Here is a 21997-nt window from a genome sequence, read left to right on the forward strand (position 1 = left end):
AGAAACATAGAAAATAGGTGCAGAAGGAGGCCATTCGGCCCTTCAAGCCAGCACCGCCATTCAATGTGATCATGGCTGATCATCCAAAATCAGTACCCCGTTCCTGCCTTCTCCCCAAATCCCTTGATCCCACTAGCCCTAAGAGCTAAATCTAACTCTCTCTTGAAAACATCCAGTGAATTGGCCTCCACTGCTTTCTGTGGCAGAGAATTCCACCGATTCACAACTCTCTGGGTGAAAAAGGTTTTTCCCCATCTCAGTTCTAAATGGTCTACCCCTTATTCTTAAACTGTGACCCCTGGTTCTGGACTCCCCCAACGTTGGGAACATGTTTCCTGCCTCTAATGTGTCCAATCCCTTAATAATCTTATATGTTTAGATAAGATCCCCTCTCATCCTTCCAAATCCCAGCATATACAAGCCTAGTCGCTCCAGTCTTTCAACATAAGATAGTCCCGCCATTCCGGGAATTAACCTAGTGAACCTACGCTACACGCCCTCAATAGCAAGAATATCCTTCCTCAAATTAGGCGGCACGGTGGCGCAGCGGTAGAGTTGCCGCCTTACAGTGAATGCAGCGCCAGAGTCACAGGTTCGATCCTGACTACGGGCGCCGTCTGTACGGAGTTTGTACGTTCTCCCCGTGACCTGCCTGGGTTTTCTCCGAGATCTTCGGTTTCCTCCTACAGGTATGTAGGTTAATTGGCTGGGCAAATGTAAAAATTGTCCCTAGTGGGTGTAGGATAGTGTTAATGTGTGGGGATCGCTGGGCGGTGCGGACCCGGTGGGCCGAAGGGCCTAATTCCGCGCTGAATCTAAATCTAAATCTAAAAAATTTGGAGACCAAAACTGCACACAGTACTCCAAGTGCGGTCTCACTAGGGCCTTGTACAACTGCAGAAGGACCTCTTTGCTCCTATACTCAACTCCTCTTGTCATAAAGGCCAACGTGTTTCTCTCTGAATGCATTCAAGAGAGAGCTAGATAGAGCTCTTATGGATAGCGGAGTCAGGGGGTATGGGGAGAAGGCAGGAACGGGGTACTGATTGAGAATGATCAGCCATGATCACATTGAATGGCGGTGCTGGCTCGAAGGGCCGAATGGCCTCCTCCTGCACCTATTGTCTATTGTCTATGTCATTAGCTTTCTCCGCTGCCTGCTGTACCTGCAAGCTAACTTTTAGTGACTGATGAGCAAGGACACCCAGATCTCTTTGTACTTCCCCATTTCCTAACTTGATACCATTCAGATAATAATCCGCCTTCCTGTTCTTGCACGGGCATTGTGGGCCGAAGGGCCTGTGGTGATGCTGTACTGTTCTGGAAAGTTCTGAACCCAAACCTGCTTTGCCATGTGGCAAGATTAATAATTAATCTGTATTTTATTGGACTCAGTAGAGCTGCCTGAAGCAGGTGTAGACCTGTACAATGTCAAAGCACTAAATTAAGTTCATGATCTATATCCAGATAACCATCTCCAGCCAAAACGCTTCACTGCATGATTACAAAAGAAAGATCAACACGATCTTATTCTTTGAAAATACAAAATTAAACAAAATGCAAATGTTAGATGAAGCGTTTAAAGATTTTTGGCCCAATTTTTATTCAAGGAACATTCACTCTTGTTATTATTGAATTTAAGATTTATGCACACTGCATTTGGCCATGGTGGTTGGAACTAGAACAAGCTTATATCAGTCGATCTCCAAATAAACCTAGGTCATTCCTCCTTCAGACTTAGGGGTTGCCAACTATCTCACACCGAAATAAGGGACAAAAGGTGACGTCACCACCCCGTGCCCCATGTGACTTCACCCGGCTAGTGGCCACGTGCTCCCGCTCCACCAATGGTGGCCGCCCAGGACGGGAGGCAGGTTGCTACGCAACCTCTGTCAGGCAGCCTCCGGGCCTACCCTGTCCGGGACTACAGCGGCTTCCGGGCCTACACTGTTTGGGCCTACAGCGGCCCTCGGCCTACAGTGCCCGGGCCTACAATGTCCGGCCCTACAGTGCCCGGGCCTACAGTGTCCGGGCCTACAGTGCCGTCCGGGCCTAATACGGGATAAGGGTGACCCTGTATGGGACAAACCAATTTAGCCCAAAATACGGATGTCCCGGCTAATACGGGACAGTTGTCAACCCTACTTTAGTCTCTAATTTAGAGATACGGCGGGGAAACAGGCCCTTCGGCCCACCAAGTTCGTGCCAACTAGCAATCAACCTGTACACGAACACTATCCTACACTAGGGACCATTAACAATCTACTGAAACCAATTAACCTCAAACCCGCACGTCTTTAGAGGGTGGGAGTGTGTGCCACAGAGGGCAGTGGAGGCCAATTCACTGGATGAATTTAAAAGAGAGTTAGATAGAGCTCCAGGGGCTAGCCAGGATCAAGGGATATGGGGAGAAGGCAGGCACGGGTTACTGATTGTGGATGATCAGCCATGATCACAATGAATGGCGGTGCTGGCTCGAAGGGCCAAATGGCCTCCTCCTGCACCTATTTTCTACGTGATTTTCTATGTGAAACCGTAGCACCCGGAGAAGACCAACGCAGGTCACGGGGAGAACGTTCAAACTCCGTACAGACAGCGCCCGTAGTTGGGATCAAACCCGGGTCTCTGGCGCTGTGAGGCAGCAACTCTACCGCCGCGCCACCGTGCCACCCCCACTCTCATCATTCCTTCTTCGCCCCTCTCCCGTCTGCAGAAGGTGCAGAAGCTTGAAAGCGCGCACCACCAGACTCAGCGACAGCTTCTTCCCCTTAGTTATCAGGCTTCTGAACAGTCCTTCCACAAGCTCAAAGAGGCTTTTGGCACATTGGCCTTCATCATATCATATCATCATATCATATATATACAGCCGGAAACAGGCCTTTTTCGGCCCTCCAAGTCCGTGCCGCCCAGCGATCCCCGCACCTTAACACTATCCTACACCCACTAGGGACAATTTTCACATTTACCCAGCCAATTAACCTACATACCTGTACGTCTTTGGAGTGTGGGAGGAAACCGAAGATCTCGGAGAAAACCCACGCAGGTCACGGGGAGAACGTACAAACTCCGTACAGTGCAGCACCCGTAGTCAGGATCGAACCTGAGTCTCCGGCGCTGCATTCGCTGTAAAGCAGCAACTCTACCGCTGCGCCACCGTGCCGCCCGTGTCAGATTGTTGAGTATAGATGTTGGGAGGTCATGTTGACCCTGCCTATTCCTCTCATGATTTTGTACACCTCCATAAGATCTCTCCTCATCTTCCTGCGCTCCTCATCTTCCTGCTCAACCTCTCCCTGTAGCTCAGGCCCTCGAACAGGGGAGAACATGGATAGGTGACGTTTCACAGAGTGCTGGAGTAACTCAGCGGGTCAGGCAGCATCTGTGGAGAACATGGATAGGTGACGTTTCGGGTCGAGACCCTTCTTTAGACTTTCGGTTCGAGATCATTCTTCAGTCCGTAGAAGGGTCTCGACCCGAAACGTCACCCATTCTTTATCACCAAAGATGCTGCCTGTCCCGCTGAGTTACTCCAGCATTTTGTGCCTACCTTCGGTTTAAACCAGCCTCTGCAGTTCATTCCTACTTGATATTCTTCTTCAGACTGAGAGTCAGGGGAGAGGTATGAGAAGGAGCACAGAGGAAATGAATGAAAGAGATTGGGTGGAATTGGGTGGGTGGGTGGGTGGATGGATGGGTGGTTTTGGGTGGGTGGGTTGGGTACAGACACCCACCCACCCACCCAAGCTCTTCCCCACGTCAACCCTTGTGGTGACGCCGGTCTCTTGTGTTTGATGACAGGGATCGAGATGGCACAATCCAACCAGCGCTTCATGATCGCCATGGTGGCCAGCTTCATCGCCATGGGGGGGCAGCTACTGACTCCCGGCCTCGCTGCCCTCTGTCGCAATTGGCAGGTACTGCAGACCGTCATCATCTGCCCATTCATCTTCATGATCCCTTACTGGTGGTAAGTACTCACATCTGTGGTATGTATCATACACCTATCCATCCACCCAACCCACCCACCCACCCACCCATCCACCACCCAATTCCACCCAACCTGCCCACCCACCCAACCTTCCATTCATCTAACCAACCAACCAACCAACCAACCATCCACCCACCCACCCATCTACCCACTCACCCACCCACCCATCCACCGAACCATCCATTCATCCACCCACACACCCACCCACACACCCACCCATTCAATCCACACGCCCACTCACCCACCCAATCCATCCACCCACCCATCCAACCACTCACTCACCCAATTCCACCCAACCCGCCCACCCTCCCACCCACCCACCCAACCTTCCATTCATCCATCCAACCAACCAACCATCCATCCACCCACCCACCCACCTACTCACTCACCCAATTCCACAAGAAACCCACCCATCCACTCACCCACCCACCCACCCATCCACCTACCCACCCACCCACCCAGCCACCCAACCCACCCATCCATCCACCCACTCACCCGCCCTACCAACCCACCCACCCACCCATCCACCCACCCATCCACCTACCCAATTCCACCCAACCCATCCCACCCACCCTCTCACCCACTCACCCACCCATCCATTTTCCAAGTGTTCATCCACCCACCTACCCATGGGTGAAGAAGGATCTCGATCCAAAACCTCGCCCATTCCTTTTAACCAGAGTTGCCGCCTGTCCCGCTGAGTTACTCCAGCATTTTGTGTCGATCTTGGGTTGAAACCAGCATCTGCGGTTCCTTCTCATAGATATGTAAATATGGAGTAACTCAGCGGGACAGGCAGCATCTTGGAGAGAAGGAATGGGTGGCGTTTCGGGTTGGGGGAGGGAGGTTGGTTGGCGTGATGGTCTGGGCTGCGTCCACAATGTTTGCTGGGCGAGGACGGTGTGTGGGGGTAGGGGGTGGTTCGGGTGGGGGAGGTGGTGGGTGAACCAGGTAACTCTTGCCCCTTGGGCTGCTGTGCCTTCAGTTTGCTCTGCTAATCAGCTTGCTCCTTGCCTTCTCAGCATTTTCCCAGAATCTCTCAGCTGGCTGCTCGCCACACACCAGTCACAAGCTGCCAAAGATTTATTGTTAGATTACGCACACAAGCACCAGCAGGAACCCGAAGATGATGTGTTGGAATTTATATCAGGTAAACGTTAACGACATTGATCTCCAAGCTATCTCTATGAACTATCTCTAAACTAAAAATTAGAGCACATGGTAGTCTGACATCAGTGGTGGGGAAGATGCTGGAGTCAATTATAAAAGACGAAATTGCTGAGCATTTGGATAGCAGTAACAGGATCATTCCGAGTCAGCATGGATTTACGAAGGGGAAATCGTGCTTGACAAATCTACTGGAATTTTTTGAGGATGTAACTAGGAAAATTGACAGGGGAGAGTCGGTGGATGTGGTGTACCTCGACTTTCAGAAAGCCTTCGACAAGGTCCCACATAGGAGATTAGTGGGCAAAATTAGAGCACATGGTATTGGGGGTAGGGTACTGACATGGATGGAAAATTGGTTGACAGACAGAAAGCAAAGAGTGGGGATAAATGGGTCCCTTTCGGAATGGGGGCAGTGACCAGTGGGGTACCGCAAGGTTCGGTGCTGGGACCCCAGCTATTTACGATATACATTAATGACTTAGATGAAGGGATTAAAAGTACCATTAGCAAATTTGCAGATGATACTAAGCTGGGGGTAGTGTGAATTGTGAGGAAGATGCAATAAGGCTGCAGGGTGACTTGGACAGGTTGTGTGAGTGGGCGGATACATGGCAGATGCAGTTTAATGTAGATAAGTGTAAGGTTATTCACTTTGGAAGTAAGAATAGAAAGGCAGATTATTATCTGAATGGTGTCAAGTTAGGAGGAGGGGGAGTTCAACGAGATCTGGGTGTCCTAGTGCATCAGTCAATGAAAGGAAGCATGCAGGTACAGCAGGCAGTGAAGAAAGCCAATGGAATGTTGGCCTTCGTAACAAGAGGAGTTGAGTATAGGAGCAAAGAGGTCCTTCTACAGTTGTACCGGGCCCTGGTGAGACCGCACCTGGAGTACTGTGTGCAGTTTTGGTCTCCAAATTTGAGGAAGGATATTCTTGCTATGGAGGGCGTGCAGCGTAGGTTCACTAGGTTAATTCCCGGAATGGCGGGACTGTCGTATGTTGAAAGGCTGGAGCGATTGGGCTTGTATACACTGGAATTTAGAAGGATGAGGGGGGATCTTATTGAAACATATAAGATAATTAGGGGATTGGACACATTAGAGGCAGGAAACATGTTCCCAATGTTGGGGGAGTCCAGAACAAGGGGCCACAGTTTAAGAATAAGGGGTAGGCCATTTAGAACGGAGATGAGGAAGAACTTTTTCAGTCAGAGAGTGGTGAAGGTGTGGAATTCTCTGCCTCAGAAGGCAGTGGAGGCCAGTTCGTTGGATGCTTTCAAGAGAGAGCTGGATAGAGCTCTTAAGGATAGCGGAGTGAGGGGGTATGGGGAGAAGGCAGGAACGGGGTACTGATTGAGAGTGATCAGCCATGATCGCATTGAATGGCGGTGCTGGCTCGAAGGGCTGAATGGCCTACTCCTGCACCTATTGTCTATTGTCTATCCCTAAACTATCTGTAAACTATCTGTAAACTATCTCTAAACTATCTCTAAACTATCTCTAAACAATCTTTAAACGATCTCAAAACTATCTCAAAACTATCTCTAAACCAAATTATAAAAGGACTGGACAAGCTAGATGCAGGAAAAAGTGTTCCCAATGTTGGGGGAGTCCAGAACCAGGGGCCACAGTCTAAGAATAAAGGGGAGGCCATTTAAAACTGAGGTGAGAAGAAAGTTTTTCACCCAGAGAATTTGTTGTGAATTTGTGGAATTCTCTGCCACAGAAGGCAGTGGAAGCCGATTCACTGGGTGGATTTAAAAGAGAGTTAGATAGAGCTCTAGGGGCTAGTGGAATCAAGGGATATGGGGAGAAGGCAGGCACGGGTTACTGATTGTGGATGATCAGCCATGATCACAATGAATGGCGGTGCTGGCTCGATCATGGCTGATCTATCTCTTCTAACCCCATTCTCCTGCCTTCTCCCCATAACCCCTGACACCCGTACCAATCAAAAATGTACTAGCATACGATAATAGCACTGGGCCTGTACTCCCTGGAGTTTAGAAGAGTGACAATAGACAATAGGTGCAGGCAGAGGCCATTCGGCCCTTTGAGCCAGCAACACCATTCAATGTGATCATGGCTGAATATCCACAATCAGTACCCCGTTCCTGCCTTTTCCCCATATCCCCTGACTCCGCTATCACCAAGAGCTCCATCTAACTCTCTCTTGAAAGCATCCAGAGAATTGGCCTCCACTGCCTTCTGAGGCAATTCCATTTTCCTAATTAAATCCTCAATAAATTCCAGAAGATTAGTCAAGCATGATTTCCCCTTCGTAAATCCATGCTGACTCGGAACGATCCTGTTACCGCTATCCAAATGTTCCGCAATTTCGTCTTTTATAATTGACTCCAGCATTGTCCCCAATACTGATGTCAGACTAACTGGTCTATAATTTCCCGTTTTCTCTCTCCCTCCTTTCTTAAAAAGTGGGACAACATTAGCTACCCTCCAATCCACAGTAGCTGATCCTGAATCAATTGAACATTAGAAAATGATCACCAATGCGTTCACGATTTCTAGAGCCACCTCCTTAAGTACTCTGGGATGCAGACCATCAGGCCCTGGGGATTTATCAGCCTTCAGTCCCATCAGTCTACCCAATACAATTTCCTGCCTAATGTGGATTTCCTTCAGTTCCTCCGTCACCCTAGGACTTCTGTCCACTAGAACATCTGGGAGATTGTTTGTATCTTCCTTAGTGAAGACAGATCCAAAGTACCGGTTCAACTCGTCTGCCATTTCCTTGTTCCCCATAATAAATTCCCCCGCTTCTGTCTTCAAGGGACCCACATTTGTCTTGACTATTTTTTTCCTCTTCACGTACCTAAAGAAACTTTTACTATCCTCCTTTATATTCTTGGCTAGTTTACCCTCGTACTTCCCCGTATTGCCTTTTTAGTTATCTTCTGATGCTCTTTAAAAGTTTCACAATCCTCTGGCTTCCCGCTCATCTTTGCTATGCTATACGTCTTCTCTTTTATTTTTACACTGTCCTTGACTTCCCTTGTCAGCCACGGTCGTCTCTTACTCCCCTGAGAATCTTTCTTCCTCTTTGGAATGAACTGATCCTGCACCTTCTGGATTATTCCCAGAAATACCTGCCATTGTTGTTCCACCGTCTTCCCTGCTAGGGACCCTTTCCAGTCAACTTTGGCCAGCTCCTCCCTCATGCCTCCTTGCTCAACCGCAATACTGATACTTCTGATTTTGCCTTCTCCCTCTCAAATTGTAGATTAAAACTTATCATATCATGATCACTACCTCCTAATGGCTCTTTTACCTTGAGTTCCCTTATCAAATCCGGTTCATTACACACCACTAGTGGGAGAGTGTCTGAGGAAGGGTCTCGATCCGAAACGTCACCCATTCCTTCTCTCCCGAGATGCTGCCTGACCCGCTGAGTTACTCCAGCATTTTGTGTCTACCAGAGAAGTAATCTTTCTTTTTCTTCGTCTTCTTCCTCCTTTAGAGCTTGAGAAAGAGCCTAAAGTAAAGGCCCAAAAGGTCTTCATCTTGAAGCTGTTATCGACAAGGATACTGTGGAAGCACATCCTCGTACTGTGCGTGACATCGTGAGTACAAAACCTTCCAGAACAATATTGAAACATGCCTTCGCCTTGACTGTTTTTGGAAGCCATTCAACAACCTCCCAACAAAACACAAAGTGTTAATAGACAATAGACAATAGACAATAGGTGCAGGAGTAGGCCATTCAGCCCTTCGAGCCAGCACCGCCATTCAATGCGATCATGGCTGATCACTCTCAATCAGTACCCCCGTTCCTGCCTTCTCCCCATACCCCCTCACTCTGCTATCCTTAAGAGCTCTATCCAGCTCTCTCTTGAAAGCATCCAATGAACTGGCCTCCACTGCCTTCTGAGGCAGAGAATTCCACACCTTCACCACTCTCTGACTGAAAAAGTTCTTCCTCATCTCCGTTCTAAATGGCCTACCCCTTAATCTTAAACTGTGGCCCCTTGTTCTGGACTCCCCCAACATTGGGAACATGTTTCCTGCCTCTAATGTGTCCAATCCCCTAATTATCTTATATGTGTTGGAGGAACTCGGTGGGTCAGGTTTAGTTTAGAGATACAGCGCGGAAACAGGCCATTCGGCCCACCGGGTCCGCACCAACCACGGTACACGTGACAATAAACTAAACTGAAATGAACACAACTAAGACAGCATCTCTGGAGAAAAGGGGCAGGGGATGTTTGGAGTTGAGACCCTACATCAGATTGAGTCCCGTAGTCGGGATGGAACCCGGGTCTCTGGCGCTGTGAGGTGGCAACTCTGCCGCTGCGCCTCCGTGCCACCCACAGGTTTAGGTTTGTTATTGTCGCATGTAACGAGGTACAGTGGAAAGCTTTGTGCTGCATGCTAACCAAACCGATCCGCTATCCTTAAGAGCTCTATCTCGCTCTCTCTTGAATGCATTCAGAGAATCGGCCTCCACTGCCTTCTGAGGCAGAGAATTCCACAGATTCACAACTCTCTGACTGAAAAAGATTTTCCTCATCTCAGTTCTAAATGGCCTACCCCTTATTCTTAAACTGTGGCCCCTTGTTCTGGACTCCCCCAACACTGGGAACTACAGATGTCAATTTAGCCCATACATTCTAGGGGCAGAATTAGGCCATTCGGTCCATCAAGTCTACTGCACCATTCAATCATGGCTGATTAATCTCTCCCTCCTAACCCCACTCTCCTGCCTTCTCCTCATAACGCTCGACACCCGCACTGATCAAGAATGAGACCCTTCTTCAGACTGAAATGTCACCCATTCCTTCTCTCCTGAGATGCTGCCTGACCCACTGAGTTGCTCCAGTATTTTGTGATACCTTCGATTTGTACCAGAATCTGCAGTTATTTTCCAACCCGTACTAATCAAGAATCAGTCAATCTGCGCCTTAAATATATCCACTGACTTGGCCTCCACAGCCGTCTGTGGCAACGAAGAGGTCCTTCTGCAGTTGTACGGGGCCCTGGTGAGACCGCACCTGGAGAACTGTGTGCAGTTTTGGTCTCCAAATTTGAGGAAGGATATTCTTGCTATTGAGGGCGTGCAGCGTAGGTTCACTAGGTTAATTCCCGGAATGGCGGGACTGTCGTATGTTGAAAGGCTGGAGCAATTAGGCTTGTATACACTGGAATTTAGAAGGATGAGGGGGGATCTTATTGAAACATATAAGATAATTAGGGGATTGGACACATTAGAGGCAGGAAACATGTTCCCAATGTTGGGGGAGTCCAGAACAAGGGGCCACAGTTTAAGAATAAGGGGTAGGCCATTTAGAACGGAGATGAGGAAGAACTTTTTCAGTCAGAGAGTGGTGAAGGTGTGGAATTCTCTGCCTCAGAAGGCAGTGGAGGCCAGTTCGTTGGAAGCTTTCAAGAGAGAGCTGGATAGAGCTCTTAAGGATAGCGGAGTGAGGGGGTATGGGGAGAAGGCAGGAACGGGGTACTGATTGAGAGTGATCAGCCATGATCGCATTGAATGGCGGTGCTGGCTCGAAGGGCTGAATGGCCTACTCCTGCACCTATTGTCTATTGAATCCCACAGATTCACCACCCTCTGACTAAAGAAATTCCTCCTCATCTCCTTTCTAAAGGTACGTCATTTAATTCTGAGGCTATGCCCTCTGGTCCTAGACTCTCCCACTAGTGGAAACATCCTCTCCACACCCACTCTATGCGGGCCGCTCACATACTCATGAATTTATCTAAAGTATCCAGCAACCTGCTCCACATGTTGGTTCAACAGGTGCAGGGAAAAACACCATCAGGTTCGGACAACTGCTAACAAATGGCTTTGTGTTTGTTCTGCATCTCGAGACACGCATTGAAAACGTTATTTAGTTTGCAGATCTGTAATAATTCACTGCCCTCAAGCGAACTTGTTTGAAAGTGACGTCACGCCCCCAACAACTCCCACCAACTTCCACAGATGCCCCATAGAAAGCATTTTATCAGGATGCATCACAGCTCGGTTTGGGAACAGCTCCATCCAAGACCACAAGCAATTGCAGAGAATTGTAGACGCAGCCCAGACCATCACACAAACCAACCTCCCTTCCATTGACTCCATCTACACCTCACGCTGCCTCGGCAAGGCCAGCAGCATCATCAAGGACCAGTCTCACCCCGGCCACTCCCTCTTCTCCCCTCTCCCATCAGGCAAGAGGTACAGAAGTGTGAAAACGCACACCTCCAGATTCAGGGACAGTTTCTTCCCGGCTGTTATCAGGCAACTGAACCATCCTACCACAACCAGAGAGCAGTGCTGACCTCCCATCTACCTCATTGGAGACCAGTCTGAAGAAGGGTCTCGACCTGAAACATCACCCATTCCTTTTCTCCACAGATGCTGCCTGACCCGCTGAGTTACTCCAGCACTCTGTGTCTATCTCATTGGAGACACTCAGAGTATCTTTAACCAGACTTTACTGGACTTTATCTTGAACTAAACGCTATTCCCTTTATCCGGCATCTGTACACTGTGGACGGCTCGATTGTAATCATGTATAGTCTTTCCGCTGACTGGTTAGCACGCAACAAAAGCTTTTCACTGTACCTCGGTACACGTGACAATAAACTGAACAAACTTTCTAGTTGGGAGAAAAATACAATTTGTCGATAGTGTTAGTGTACGGGGCAATCGCAGACTCGGTGGGCCGAAGGGCCTGTTTCCACATTGTAGAGATGCTCCTCGACTTACGATGCTTCGACTTACCATATTTTGACTTTACGATGGTGCAAAAACGATACCCATTTGGCAAGGCAGAGTTGCCACCTTACAGCGAATGCAGTGCCGGAAACCCGGGTTCCATCCCGACTACGGGCGCCGTCTGTACGGAGTTTGTACGTTCTCCCCGTGACCTGCGTGGGTTTTCTCCGAGATCTTCGGTTTCCTCCCGCACTCCAAAGACGTACAGGTTTGTAGGTTAATTGGCTTGGTATAAAATGTAAAATTGTCCCTAGTGTGTGTAGGATAGTGTTAGTGCGCGGGGATCGCTGGTCGGCGCAGACCTGGTGGGCCAAAAGGGCCTGTTTCCGCGCTGTATCTCTAAACTAAACTAAACCAAACTAAACATTTGATAGAAACCATAGGTTAGGTGGCTATGATGTTGGGTAGGTTAGGTGGCTGTGATGTGTGGTAGGTTAGGTGGCTGTGATGTTCGGTAGGTTAGGTGGCTATGATGTTGGGTAGGTTAGGTGGCTGTGATGTTCTGTAGATTAGGTGGCTGTGATGTTGGGTAGGTTAGGTGGCTATGATGTTGGGCAGGTTAGGTGGCTATGATGTGTGGTAGGTTAGGTGGCTGTGATGTTCGGTAGGTTAGGTGGCTATGATGTTGGGCAGGTTAGGTGGCTGTGATGTTCGGTAGGTTAGGTGGCTATGATGTTGGGCAGGTTAGGTGGCTGTGATGTTCGGTAGGTTAGGTGTATTAAATGCATTTTTGACTTACGATATTTTTGATTTACGGTGGGTTTATCGGAGCGTGACCCCATCGTAAGTCGAGGTGCATCTGTATCTCTAAACTAAACTAAATTGATGTCAGAGGAGGGGGGAGGAACAAAGAAAGGCGGGACAAAGAAATCCTTTCTTTGTTCCTCCCTCCCTGACATCAGTCTGAAGAAGGGTCTCGACCCGAAACGTTACCCATTCCTTCTCTCCAGAGATGCTGCCTGACCTGCTGAGTTACTCCAGCATTTTGTGATACCTTCGATTTGTACCAGCATCTGCAGTTATTTTCCTATATATAAAAATTTATATATTTTCACATACACATCTTTGTGTGTGAATATATATGTATGTGTGTGTATATGTATATATATATATATATATACAGAATATGTAAACATAGTGCACTGTAAACAACATAATAAACGAGCAAAATAATTCTGTGTATATATATATACACACAGAATTATTTTGCTCGTTTATTATATTGTTTACAGTGCACTATGTTTACATATTCTGTATATATATATATATATACATATACACACACATACATATATATTCACACACAAATATGTGTATGTGAAAATATATAAATTTTTATATATTCTGTTGTGCTTCAGAAAGTCAGAATTTTGTTGTTCTATCTGGGACACATGACAATAAAAACAGTCTTGACATGTTTATTTTGGATATGTCACAGATACTAACTCCCCTGCCTCCCCCCCTCCCTTTCCCTCCCTCCCTCTCCCACCCTCTCCCTCTCCCACCCTCTCCCTGTCCCTCCCCCGCTCCCCCTCCCTCTCCCCCTCCAACCTTCCTCACCCCCTCTCTCTCCATCTCCCTCCCTCCCTCCCCCTCTCCCTCCCCCTCCCGCTCCCTCTCCTTCCCCCTCCCTCACCCCCTCCCTCTCTCTCCCTCTCCCCCTCTCTCCCCCTCCCTCCCCCTCTCTCTCCCTCTCCCCCTCCCTCCCCTCTACCCCTCCCTCTCTCCCCTCCCCCTCCCCACTCTCCCCCTCCCTCTCCCCCTCCCTCTCCCCCTCCCTCTCTCCCCCTCCCTCTCTCCTCTCCCCTCCCTCCCTCCCCCTCCCCACTCTCCCCCTCCCTCTCCCTCTCCCCCTCCCTCTCCCCCTCCCTCTCTCCCCCTCCTTCTCCTCTCCCTCCCTCTCCCCCTCTCTCTCCCTCCCTCTCCCCCTCCACCTCCCTCTCCCCCTCCTCTCTCTCCCTCCCTCCCTCTCCCCCTCTCCCCCTCCCCCTCTTTCTTCTCCCCCTCCCTCTCTCCCCCGCTGGGGGTGTGTTGCAGATTGGCGGGGTTCGGGATACACAACTGCTTTGCCAAGAGCCTGATGGACCACGAAGGAGACACGCTGGCCAACTTCTACGCCCACTACTACATCATGCAGGTGGTGGGGATACTGTCGTGCGTGGTCATGTGTTTCCTGGTCAGCCTCATTGGGAGAAGAGGAACGTTGCTGGTCTTCACCATCGTCACGGCCTTGGCCTCCCTCCTGCAGCTCGGCCTCATCAGCAGTGAGTCCCCCCCCTCCTCCCCCATCCCCACAATCCCCACACACCTCAGGACAGGGGTTGCCAACTATCTCACTCCCAAATAAGGGACGTCACCGCCCCGCGCCCCACGCGAACTCACCCAGCCAGCGGCCACGTGCTCCCGCTCCACCAAGGGCGGCCGCCCGGGCCGGGAGATGGGTTGCTACGCAACCTCCGTCAGGTGGCGCCCAGGCCTCCAGGCCTACACTGTCCGGGCCTACAGTGTCCGGGCCTACAGTGTCCGGGCCTACAGTGTCCGGGCCTACAGTGTCCGGGCCTACACTGTCCGGGCCTACAATGTCCGGGCCTACACTGTCCGGGCCTATACTGTCCGGGCCTACACTGTCCGGGCCTACACTGTCCGGGCCTACACTGTCCGGGCCTACACTGTCCGGGCCTACACTGTCCGGGCCTACAGCGCCCCCCGGGCCTAATACAGGACAAACCAATTTAGCCCAAAATACAGGATGTTCCGCCTAATACGGGACAGTTGGTAACCCTAGTTCAAGGTGAAGGGGAAAAGATTTAATAGGAATCCGAGGGGTAACTTTTTCACACAGAGGGTGGTGCGTGTGTGGAACAATTCTGCCAGAGGAGGTAGTTGAGGCTAGGACTATCCCAACGTTTCAGAAACAGTTAGACAGGTACATGGATAGGACAGGTTTGGAGGGATATGGACCAAACACAGACAGGTGGGACTAGGGTAGCTGGGACATATTGGCCAGTGGGCAAGTTGGGCCGAAGGGCCAGCTACACTAGTCCCAGCTGCCCAAATTTGGTCCACATCCTTCCAAACCTGTCCTACCCATGTACCTGTCTAATTGTTTCTTAAACGATGGGATAGACCCAGCCTCAACTACCTCCTCTGGCAGCTTGTTCCATACACCCACCACCCTTAGGCTGCCAGTGACTAGCGGAGTTCCGCAGGGGTCGGTGCTGGGACCACTGTTCTTCACGTTGTATATTAATAATTTGGACGAGGGGATTAGCTTTGTGGCCAAGTTTGTGGATGATATGAAAATAGGTGGAGGGGCAGGTAGTGTAGAGACTCTGCAGAAGGACTTGGACAGGTTGGGAGAGTGGGTGGAGAAGTGGCAGATGGAATATAGTGTAGCAAAGTGTGGAGTCGTGCATTTTGGTCGTAGGAATAAAGGCGTGGACTATGTTCTAATTGGGGAGAGAATCCAGAAATCGGAGGTGCAAAGGGACTTGGGAGTGCTGGTGCAGGATTCCCAAAACGTTAATCTGCAAGCCGAATCGGTCGTGAAGAAATCAAACTCATTGCTAGCATTTATTTCAAGAGGGCAAAATCAGGGGTGTAATGCTGAGGCTGTATAAGGCAGTGGTCAGGCCCCATTTGGAATATTGTGAGCAATTTTGGGCCCCAAATCTGAGGAAGGATGTACTGGCTCTGGAGAGGGTCCAGAGGAGGTTTACAAGAATGATCCCAGGAATGAGTGGGTTAACATATGATGAGCGTTTGTGGGCACTGGGCCTGTACTCGCTGGAGTTTAGAAGAATGAGGGGGGACCTCATTGAAACTTACCGAATAGTGAGCGGCCTGGATAGAGTGGATGTGGAGAGGATGTTTCCACTAGTGGGAGAGTCTAGGACCAGTGGTCACAGCCTCAGAATTAAAGGACGTTCCTTTAGGAAGGAGATGAGGAGGAACTTCTTTAGTCAGAGGGTGGTGAATCTGTGGGATTCATTGCCACAGAAGGCTGTGGAGGCCAAGTCAGTGAATATTTTCAAGGCAGAGATAGATAGATTCTTGATTAGTACGGGTGTCAGGGGTTATGGGGAGAAGGCAGGAGAATGGGGTTAGGAGGGAGAGATAGATCAGCCATGATTGAATGGCGGGTTAGACTCGATGGGCCGAATGGCCTAATTCTATTCCTAGAACTTATGAGCAAATGAACCGCTAGGAGGTAGTGATCATAATATGATTAGTTTTAATCTGCAATTAGAGAGGGAGAAGGTTAAATCAGAAGTGTCAGTGTTGCAGTTGAACAAAGGGGACTATCAAGGCATGAGAGAGGAGCTGGCCAAGGTCGACTGGAAAGGGATCCTAGCAGGAATGACGGTGGAACAGCAATGGCAGGAATTTCTGGGCATAATCCGGAAGATGCAGGATCATTTCATTCCAAAGAGGAAGAAAGATTCTAAGGGGAATAAGAGGCAACCGTGGCTGACAAGGGAAGTTAGGGGTGGAATAAAACTAAAAGAAAAGGTGTATAACACAGCAAAGAGTAGCGGGAAGCCAGAGGATTGGGAAACATTCAAAGGACAACAGAAGGTAACAAAACGGGCAATGCGGGCTGAAAAGATGAAATACGAGGGGAAGCTGGCCAAGAATACACAGAAGGATGGCAAAAGATTATTTAGATATGTTAAGAGAAAAAGAGTAGCAAAGTCAAATGTGGGTCCCTTGAAGGCAGACACGGGTGAAATTATTATGGGGAACATCCTTGTAATTGAGGCAGTGCATCGTAGGGTCACGAGATTGATCCCTGGGGTGGCGGGACTGTCATATGAGGAGAGATTGCAAAGACTGGGCTTGTGTTCACTGGAGTTTAGAAGGATGAGAGGGGATCTTATAGAGACGTATAAAATTATAAAAGGACTGGACAAGCTAGATGCAGGAAGAATGTTCCCAATGTTGGGGGAGTCCAGAATCAGGGGCCACACAGTCTAAGAATAAAGGGGATGCCATTTAAAACTGAGGTGAGAAAAAACTTTTTCACCCAGAGAGTTGTGAATTTGTGGAATTCTCTGCCACAGAGGGCAGTGGAGGCCAATTCGCTGGATGAATTTAAAAGAGAGTTAGATAGAGCTCTAGGGGCTAGTGGAATCAAGGGATATGGGGAGAAGGCAGGCACGGGGTACTGATTGTGGATGTTCAGCCATGATCACAATAAATGGCGGTGCTGGCTCGAATGGCCTCCTCCTGCACCTATTTTCTATGTTTCTAAATGGCGGAAGAGTTGAATGAATGCGTGCCAGTGTTCTCCAATGCCATGCTGGTCCTCTCTCCTCCAGACCTCGCCACCTACCTGCAGCAGCCATTTTCTCTCGTCTTCTCCCTGGTGGGCCTCTTCTCCTCGCATTCCATGGGCAACCTGAGTATCTTCATCTGCGCTGAGGTCTCGCCCACCGTCATGAGGTAAGACTGCAGCGGAGAGTCGAGACGTTGGCGAGGACGCGTGTAGAGTATGGTGTTCAGTTCCGGGCACCCATGTTAGTGGGGGGGGGGGGGGGGAAAGATGTTGTCAAGCTGGAAAGGGCGCCGAGAAGATCGACCAGGATGTTGCCAGGACTCGAAGGCCTGTGCTGTTGGCAGAGGTTGAGCAGTCTAGGACTTTATTCCATGGAGCGCAGGAGGATAGAAATGTAGAAACATAGAAAATAGGTGCTGGATGAGGCCATTCGTCCCTTCGAGCCAGCACCGCCATTCATTGTGATCATGGCTGATCGTCCACAATCAGTAACCCGTGCCTGCCTTCTCCCCATATCCCTTGATTCCACTAGCCCCGAGAGCTCTATCTAACTCTCTCTTAAATCTATCCAGTGATTTGTCCTCCACTGCCTTCTGTGACAGAGAATTCCACAAATTCAACAACTCTCTGGGTGAAAAAATTCCTTCTCACCTCAGTTTTAAATGACCTCCCCTTTATTCTAAGACTGCGTGTGTGGCCCCTGGTTCTGGACTCCCCCAACATTGGGAACATTTTTCCTGCATCTAGCTTGTCCAGTCCTTTTATAATATTATATGTTTCTATAAGATCCCCTCTCATCCTTCTAAACTCCAATGAATACAAGCCTAGACTTTTCAATCTTTCCTCATATGACAGTCCCACCATCCCAGGGATCAATCTCGTGAACCTCACGCTGCAGTGTGGAAACAGGCCCTTCATAGAGTGCTACAGTGTGGAAACAGGCCCTTCGGCCCAACTCGCCCACACTGGCCAACAATGTCCCAGCTACCCTAGTCCCACTTGCCTGCGCTTGGTCCATATCTCTCCAAACCTGTCCTATCCATGTACCTGTCCAACTGTTTCTTAAACGATGGGATAGTCCCAGCCTCAACTACCTCCTCTGGCAGCTTGTTCCATACACCCACTACCTTTAGTGTGAAAAAGTTACCCCTCGGATTCCTATTAAATCTTTTCCCCTTCACCTTGAACCTATGTCCTCTGGTCCTCGATTCCCCTGCTCTGGGCAAGAGACTCTGTACGTCTAAAGATTCTGTGTGTGAGATTGAGTGTGGTAATTCATCGTGTTATGATCCCTCCACCCCAGGGGACCCAACAATGAGATCATTAGCTAATCCTGTCTCATTACTCTAGTAGTCTATTTCCATTTGTCTGTATCTGGCCCCACAACACATTGTTTACCTTTAGGTTTATTATTGTCACGTGTACCGAGGTCGATCCGTGAGGTGTGCATGAGAGAGCACGCAACAAAAGGCTTTTCGCTGTACCTCGTGGGAATAATAAACGCAGCTAAATAGTACAATGCACAGCTTTGCATGCCATCCAGTCAGATCAGATAATACTGCACATAAATCTTCTTCCCAACTCGAAACGTCACCTATCCATGTTCTCCACAGATGCTGCCTGACCCGCTGAGTTATTCCAGCACTCTCTGAAACGTCACCCATCCATGTTCTCCACAGATGCTGCCTGACCCGCTGAGTTACTCCAGCACTCTGTGAAACGTCACCTATCCATGTTCTCCACAGATGCTGCCTGACCCGCTGAGTTACTCCAGCATTCTGTGTCACTCCTTGATAAAACCAGTATCTGTAGTTCCTTGTTTCTGCAGAATATAGTTCTCAGCATCGTAGCGCATCAGTTCCAAAGACAAAGTCCAATGTCCGCAATGAGGTAGAGGTGAATCGAGCAGTACCCTAGCTTATGGAAGGACCGTTCAGAAGCCTGATAACAGAGGGGAAGAATCTATTCCTGAGTCTTTAGACTGTATAGTCTTTAGACTTGAAAGAGGCCCTTCGGCTCACCTTGTCCGTGCCGACCAGCGCTCACCCCATACACTAGCACGATCCTACACACTAGGGACAATTTACAATGTTTTACCGATGCCAATTAACCTACACACCCGTACGTCTTAGGAGTGTGGGAGGAAACCGGAGCACCCGGAGAAAACCCACGCAGGTCACGGGGAGAACGTACAGACAGCGCCCGTAGTCGGGATCGAACCCGGGTCTCTGGCAGTTGTGAAGCAGCAACTCACGGGCGGCACGGTGGCGCAGCAGTAGAGTTGCCGCCTTACAGCGAATGCAGCGCTGGAGACCCGGGTTCCATCCCGACTACGAGCGCCGTCTGTACGGAGTTTGTACGTTCTCCCCGTGACCCGCGTGGGTTTTCTCCGAGATCTCCGGTTTCCTCCCACACTCCAAAGACGTGCGGGTTTGTAGGTTAATTTGTCTTCGGTAAAAATTTGTAAATTGTCCCTCGTGTGTGTGGGATGGTGCTAGTGTATGGGGATCGCTGGTCGGCACGGACAAGGTGGGCCGAAGGGACTCTTTCAAGTCTAAAGACCATAAAGTCTAAAGACTTAGGAATAGATTCTTCCGCTCTGTTATCAGGCTTCTGAACGGTAAATGTAAATAAATTGTCCCTAGTGGGTGTAGGATGGTGTTAGTGTGCGGGGATCACTGGTTGGCGGGGACCCGGTGGGCCGAAAGGGCCTGTTTCCACGCTGTATCTCTAAACTAAACTAAACTAACTTTACCGCTGCGCCACCGTGCCGCCCTGACCTGATGTGGTCAGCTGTAAGTTCCTATCTGTGTGTAGCACGAGGGTGGTGAAGTGTTGGGATGATGCACTGTGTGTGGTATGAGGTGAGGTAATTATGCACAGGTCCCGGGTCCTCTGTTCTCGAATGAAAGGCATTTCAGGGAGTGTTTTGTTATTGCAACAACATCAGCCAAATACACTGAAAGTACAGCAACCCAGTGCAAGCAACGAGGGGAGGAGAGGAGAGTGGAGGAGCGGAGAGGAAAGGAGAGGTGAGGAGGGGAGGAGAGGAAGGAAGGAGAGGAGAGAGGAAAGGAGAGGGGAGGAGAGGGAGGAGAGGAGAGGAGTGTGGAGGAGAGGAGAGTAGATGATTTGTAATATTCAGGGCTGGTGACCTGGTGCTCTGCTCATTGACGTTAGTCCTGGTGGTCCCCATGTTGGCGTGTTGTGTTTGGTCTACAGGGTGGGTGGGCTGGTGGTCTCCATGTTGACGTTGTTCCGGGTGGTCTCCATGTTGACGCTGTTCCTGGTGGTCTCCATGTTGACGTTGTTCCTGGTGGTCTCCATGTTGACGTGTTGTGTTTGGTCTACAGGGTGGGTGGGCTGGTGGTCTCCATGTTGACGTTGTTCCTGGTGGTCTCCATGTTGACGTTGTTCCTGGTGGTCTCCATGTTGACGCTGTTCCTGGTGGTCTCCATGTTGACGCTGTTCCTGGTGGTCTCCATGTTGACGTTGTTCCTGGTGGTCTCCATGTTGACGTTGTTCCTGGTGGTCTCCATGTTGACGCTGTTCCTGGTGGTCTCCATGTTGACGTTGTTCCTGGTGGTCTCCATGTTGACATTGTTCCTGGTGGTCTCCATGTTGGCGTGTTGTGTTTGGTCTACAGGGTGGGTGGGCTGGTGGTTTCCATGTTGACGTTGTTCCTGGTGGTCTCCATGTTGACGTTGTTCCTGGTGGTCTCCATGTTGACGCTGTTCCTGGTGGTCTCCATGTTGACGTTGTTCCTGGTGGTCTCCATGTTGACGTTGTTCCTGGTGGTCTCCATGTTGACGCTGTTCCTGGTGGTCTCCATGTTGGCGTGTTGTGTTTGGTCTACAGGGTGGGTGGGCTGGTGGTCTCCATGTTGACGTTGTTCCTGGTGGTCTCCATGTTGACGTTGTTCCTGGTGGTCTCCATGTTGACGTGCTGTGTTTGGTCTACAGGGCCGGTGGGCTGGGTCTCGTGCTGGCCAGCGCTGGTTTTGGAGAGCTGACCGCCCCCATCATGGAGCTGCACAACCAGAAGGGCTACTTCCTGCACCACGTGGTCTTTGCGTGCTGCACGGTGATCTGCATCATCTGCATCTTGCTGCTGCCGGAGAGCGGTGGGCAGGAGCTGCCCGTCTCCATGGCGGACGCTGACGTCCACCCACGCCGGCCCCTGCTGCCCTCACGCCGGTCCACCCGCTCCCTGCTCTCCCACACCGAGCTCAAGAGCTACTCTGGCCTGGCCTTCCACCCGCCCCACCGGGACACCCCCAGCCCCACCGCCAACGGCCCCAGCCCCAGCCCCACCGCCAACGGCCCCACCCCCACCGCCGACGGCCCCAGCCCCACCGCCAACGGCCCCAGCCCCACCGCCAAAGGCCCCAGCCCCACCGCCAACGGCCCCAGCCCCACCGCCAACGGCCCCAGCACCACCGCCAACGGCCCCAGCCCCACCGCCAACGGCCCCAGCACCAATAGCATCAGCCCCAGGTGACCCAACACCAACCAACGCCAACATCCATTGCCAACGTCAATGGCCCCACCTGACCCAACATTGGCACCATCACCCACAAAGGCCGTCTGAAGGACGGCATATCCAGGGGCAGGGGCAGGGGCAGGGAGAGAATAACGTATCCAGGGGCGGGGGCAGGGGAGAATAAGTCATCCAGGGCCCGGGGCCCAGGTGGAGATGGCGTATCCAGGGGCGGGGGCAGGGAGAGAATAATTCATCCAGGTCCCGGGGCCCGGTGGAGATGGTGCATCCAGGGTCGGGGGCGGGGGGGATAATAATTAATCCGGGGCCCGGTGGAGATGGCGCATAC

General features: G+C 50.5%; 1 protein-coding gene across 1 annotated transcript in view; it reads left to right on the top strand.

Moving 5' to 3' along the window:
• The window catches only part of LOC144611003 (solute carrier family 22 member 23-like), a 71250-nt gene extending 49450 nt beyond the window's left edge, over positions 1 to 21800 (top strand). The window contains exons 4-9 of the mRNA XM_078430098.1: positions 3799 to 3967; positions 5011 to 5138; positions 8634 to 8736; positions 13929 to 14155; positions 17213 to 17336; positions 21132 to 21800. Of these exons, the coding sequence (XP_078286224.1) occupies positions 3799 to 3967; positions 5011 to 5138; positions 8634 to 8736; positions 13929 to 14155; positions 17213 to 17336; positions 21132 to 21669 (1289 nt within the window). The 3' untranslated portion in view covers positions 21670 to 21800. The remainder of the gene's footprint in view (positions 1 to 3798; positions 3968 to 5010; positions 5139 to 8633; positions 8737 to 13928; positions 14156 to 17212; positions 17337 to 21131) is intronic.
• The last annotated feature ends 197 nt before the right edge of the window (positions 21801 to 21997 follow it).

The sequence above is a fragment of the Rhinoraja longicauda genome, chromosome 2 (assembly GCF_053455715.1).
Source record: "Rhinoraja longicauda isolate Sanriku21f chromosome 2, sRhiLon1.1, whole genome shotgun sequence".
Taxonomy (NCBI): Eukaryota; Metazoa; Chordata; class Chondrichthyes; order Rajiformes; family Arhynchobatidae; genus Rhinoraja; species Rhinoraja longicauda.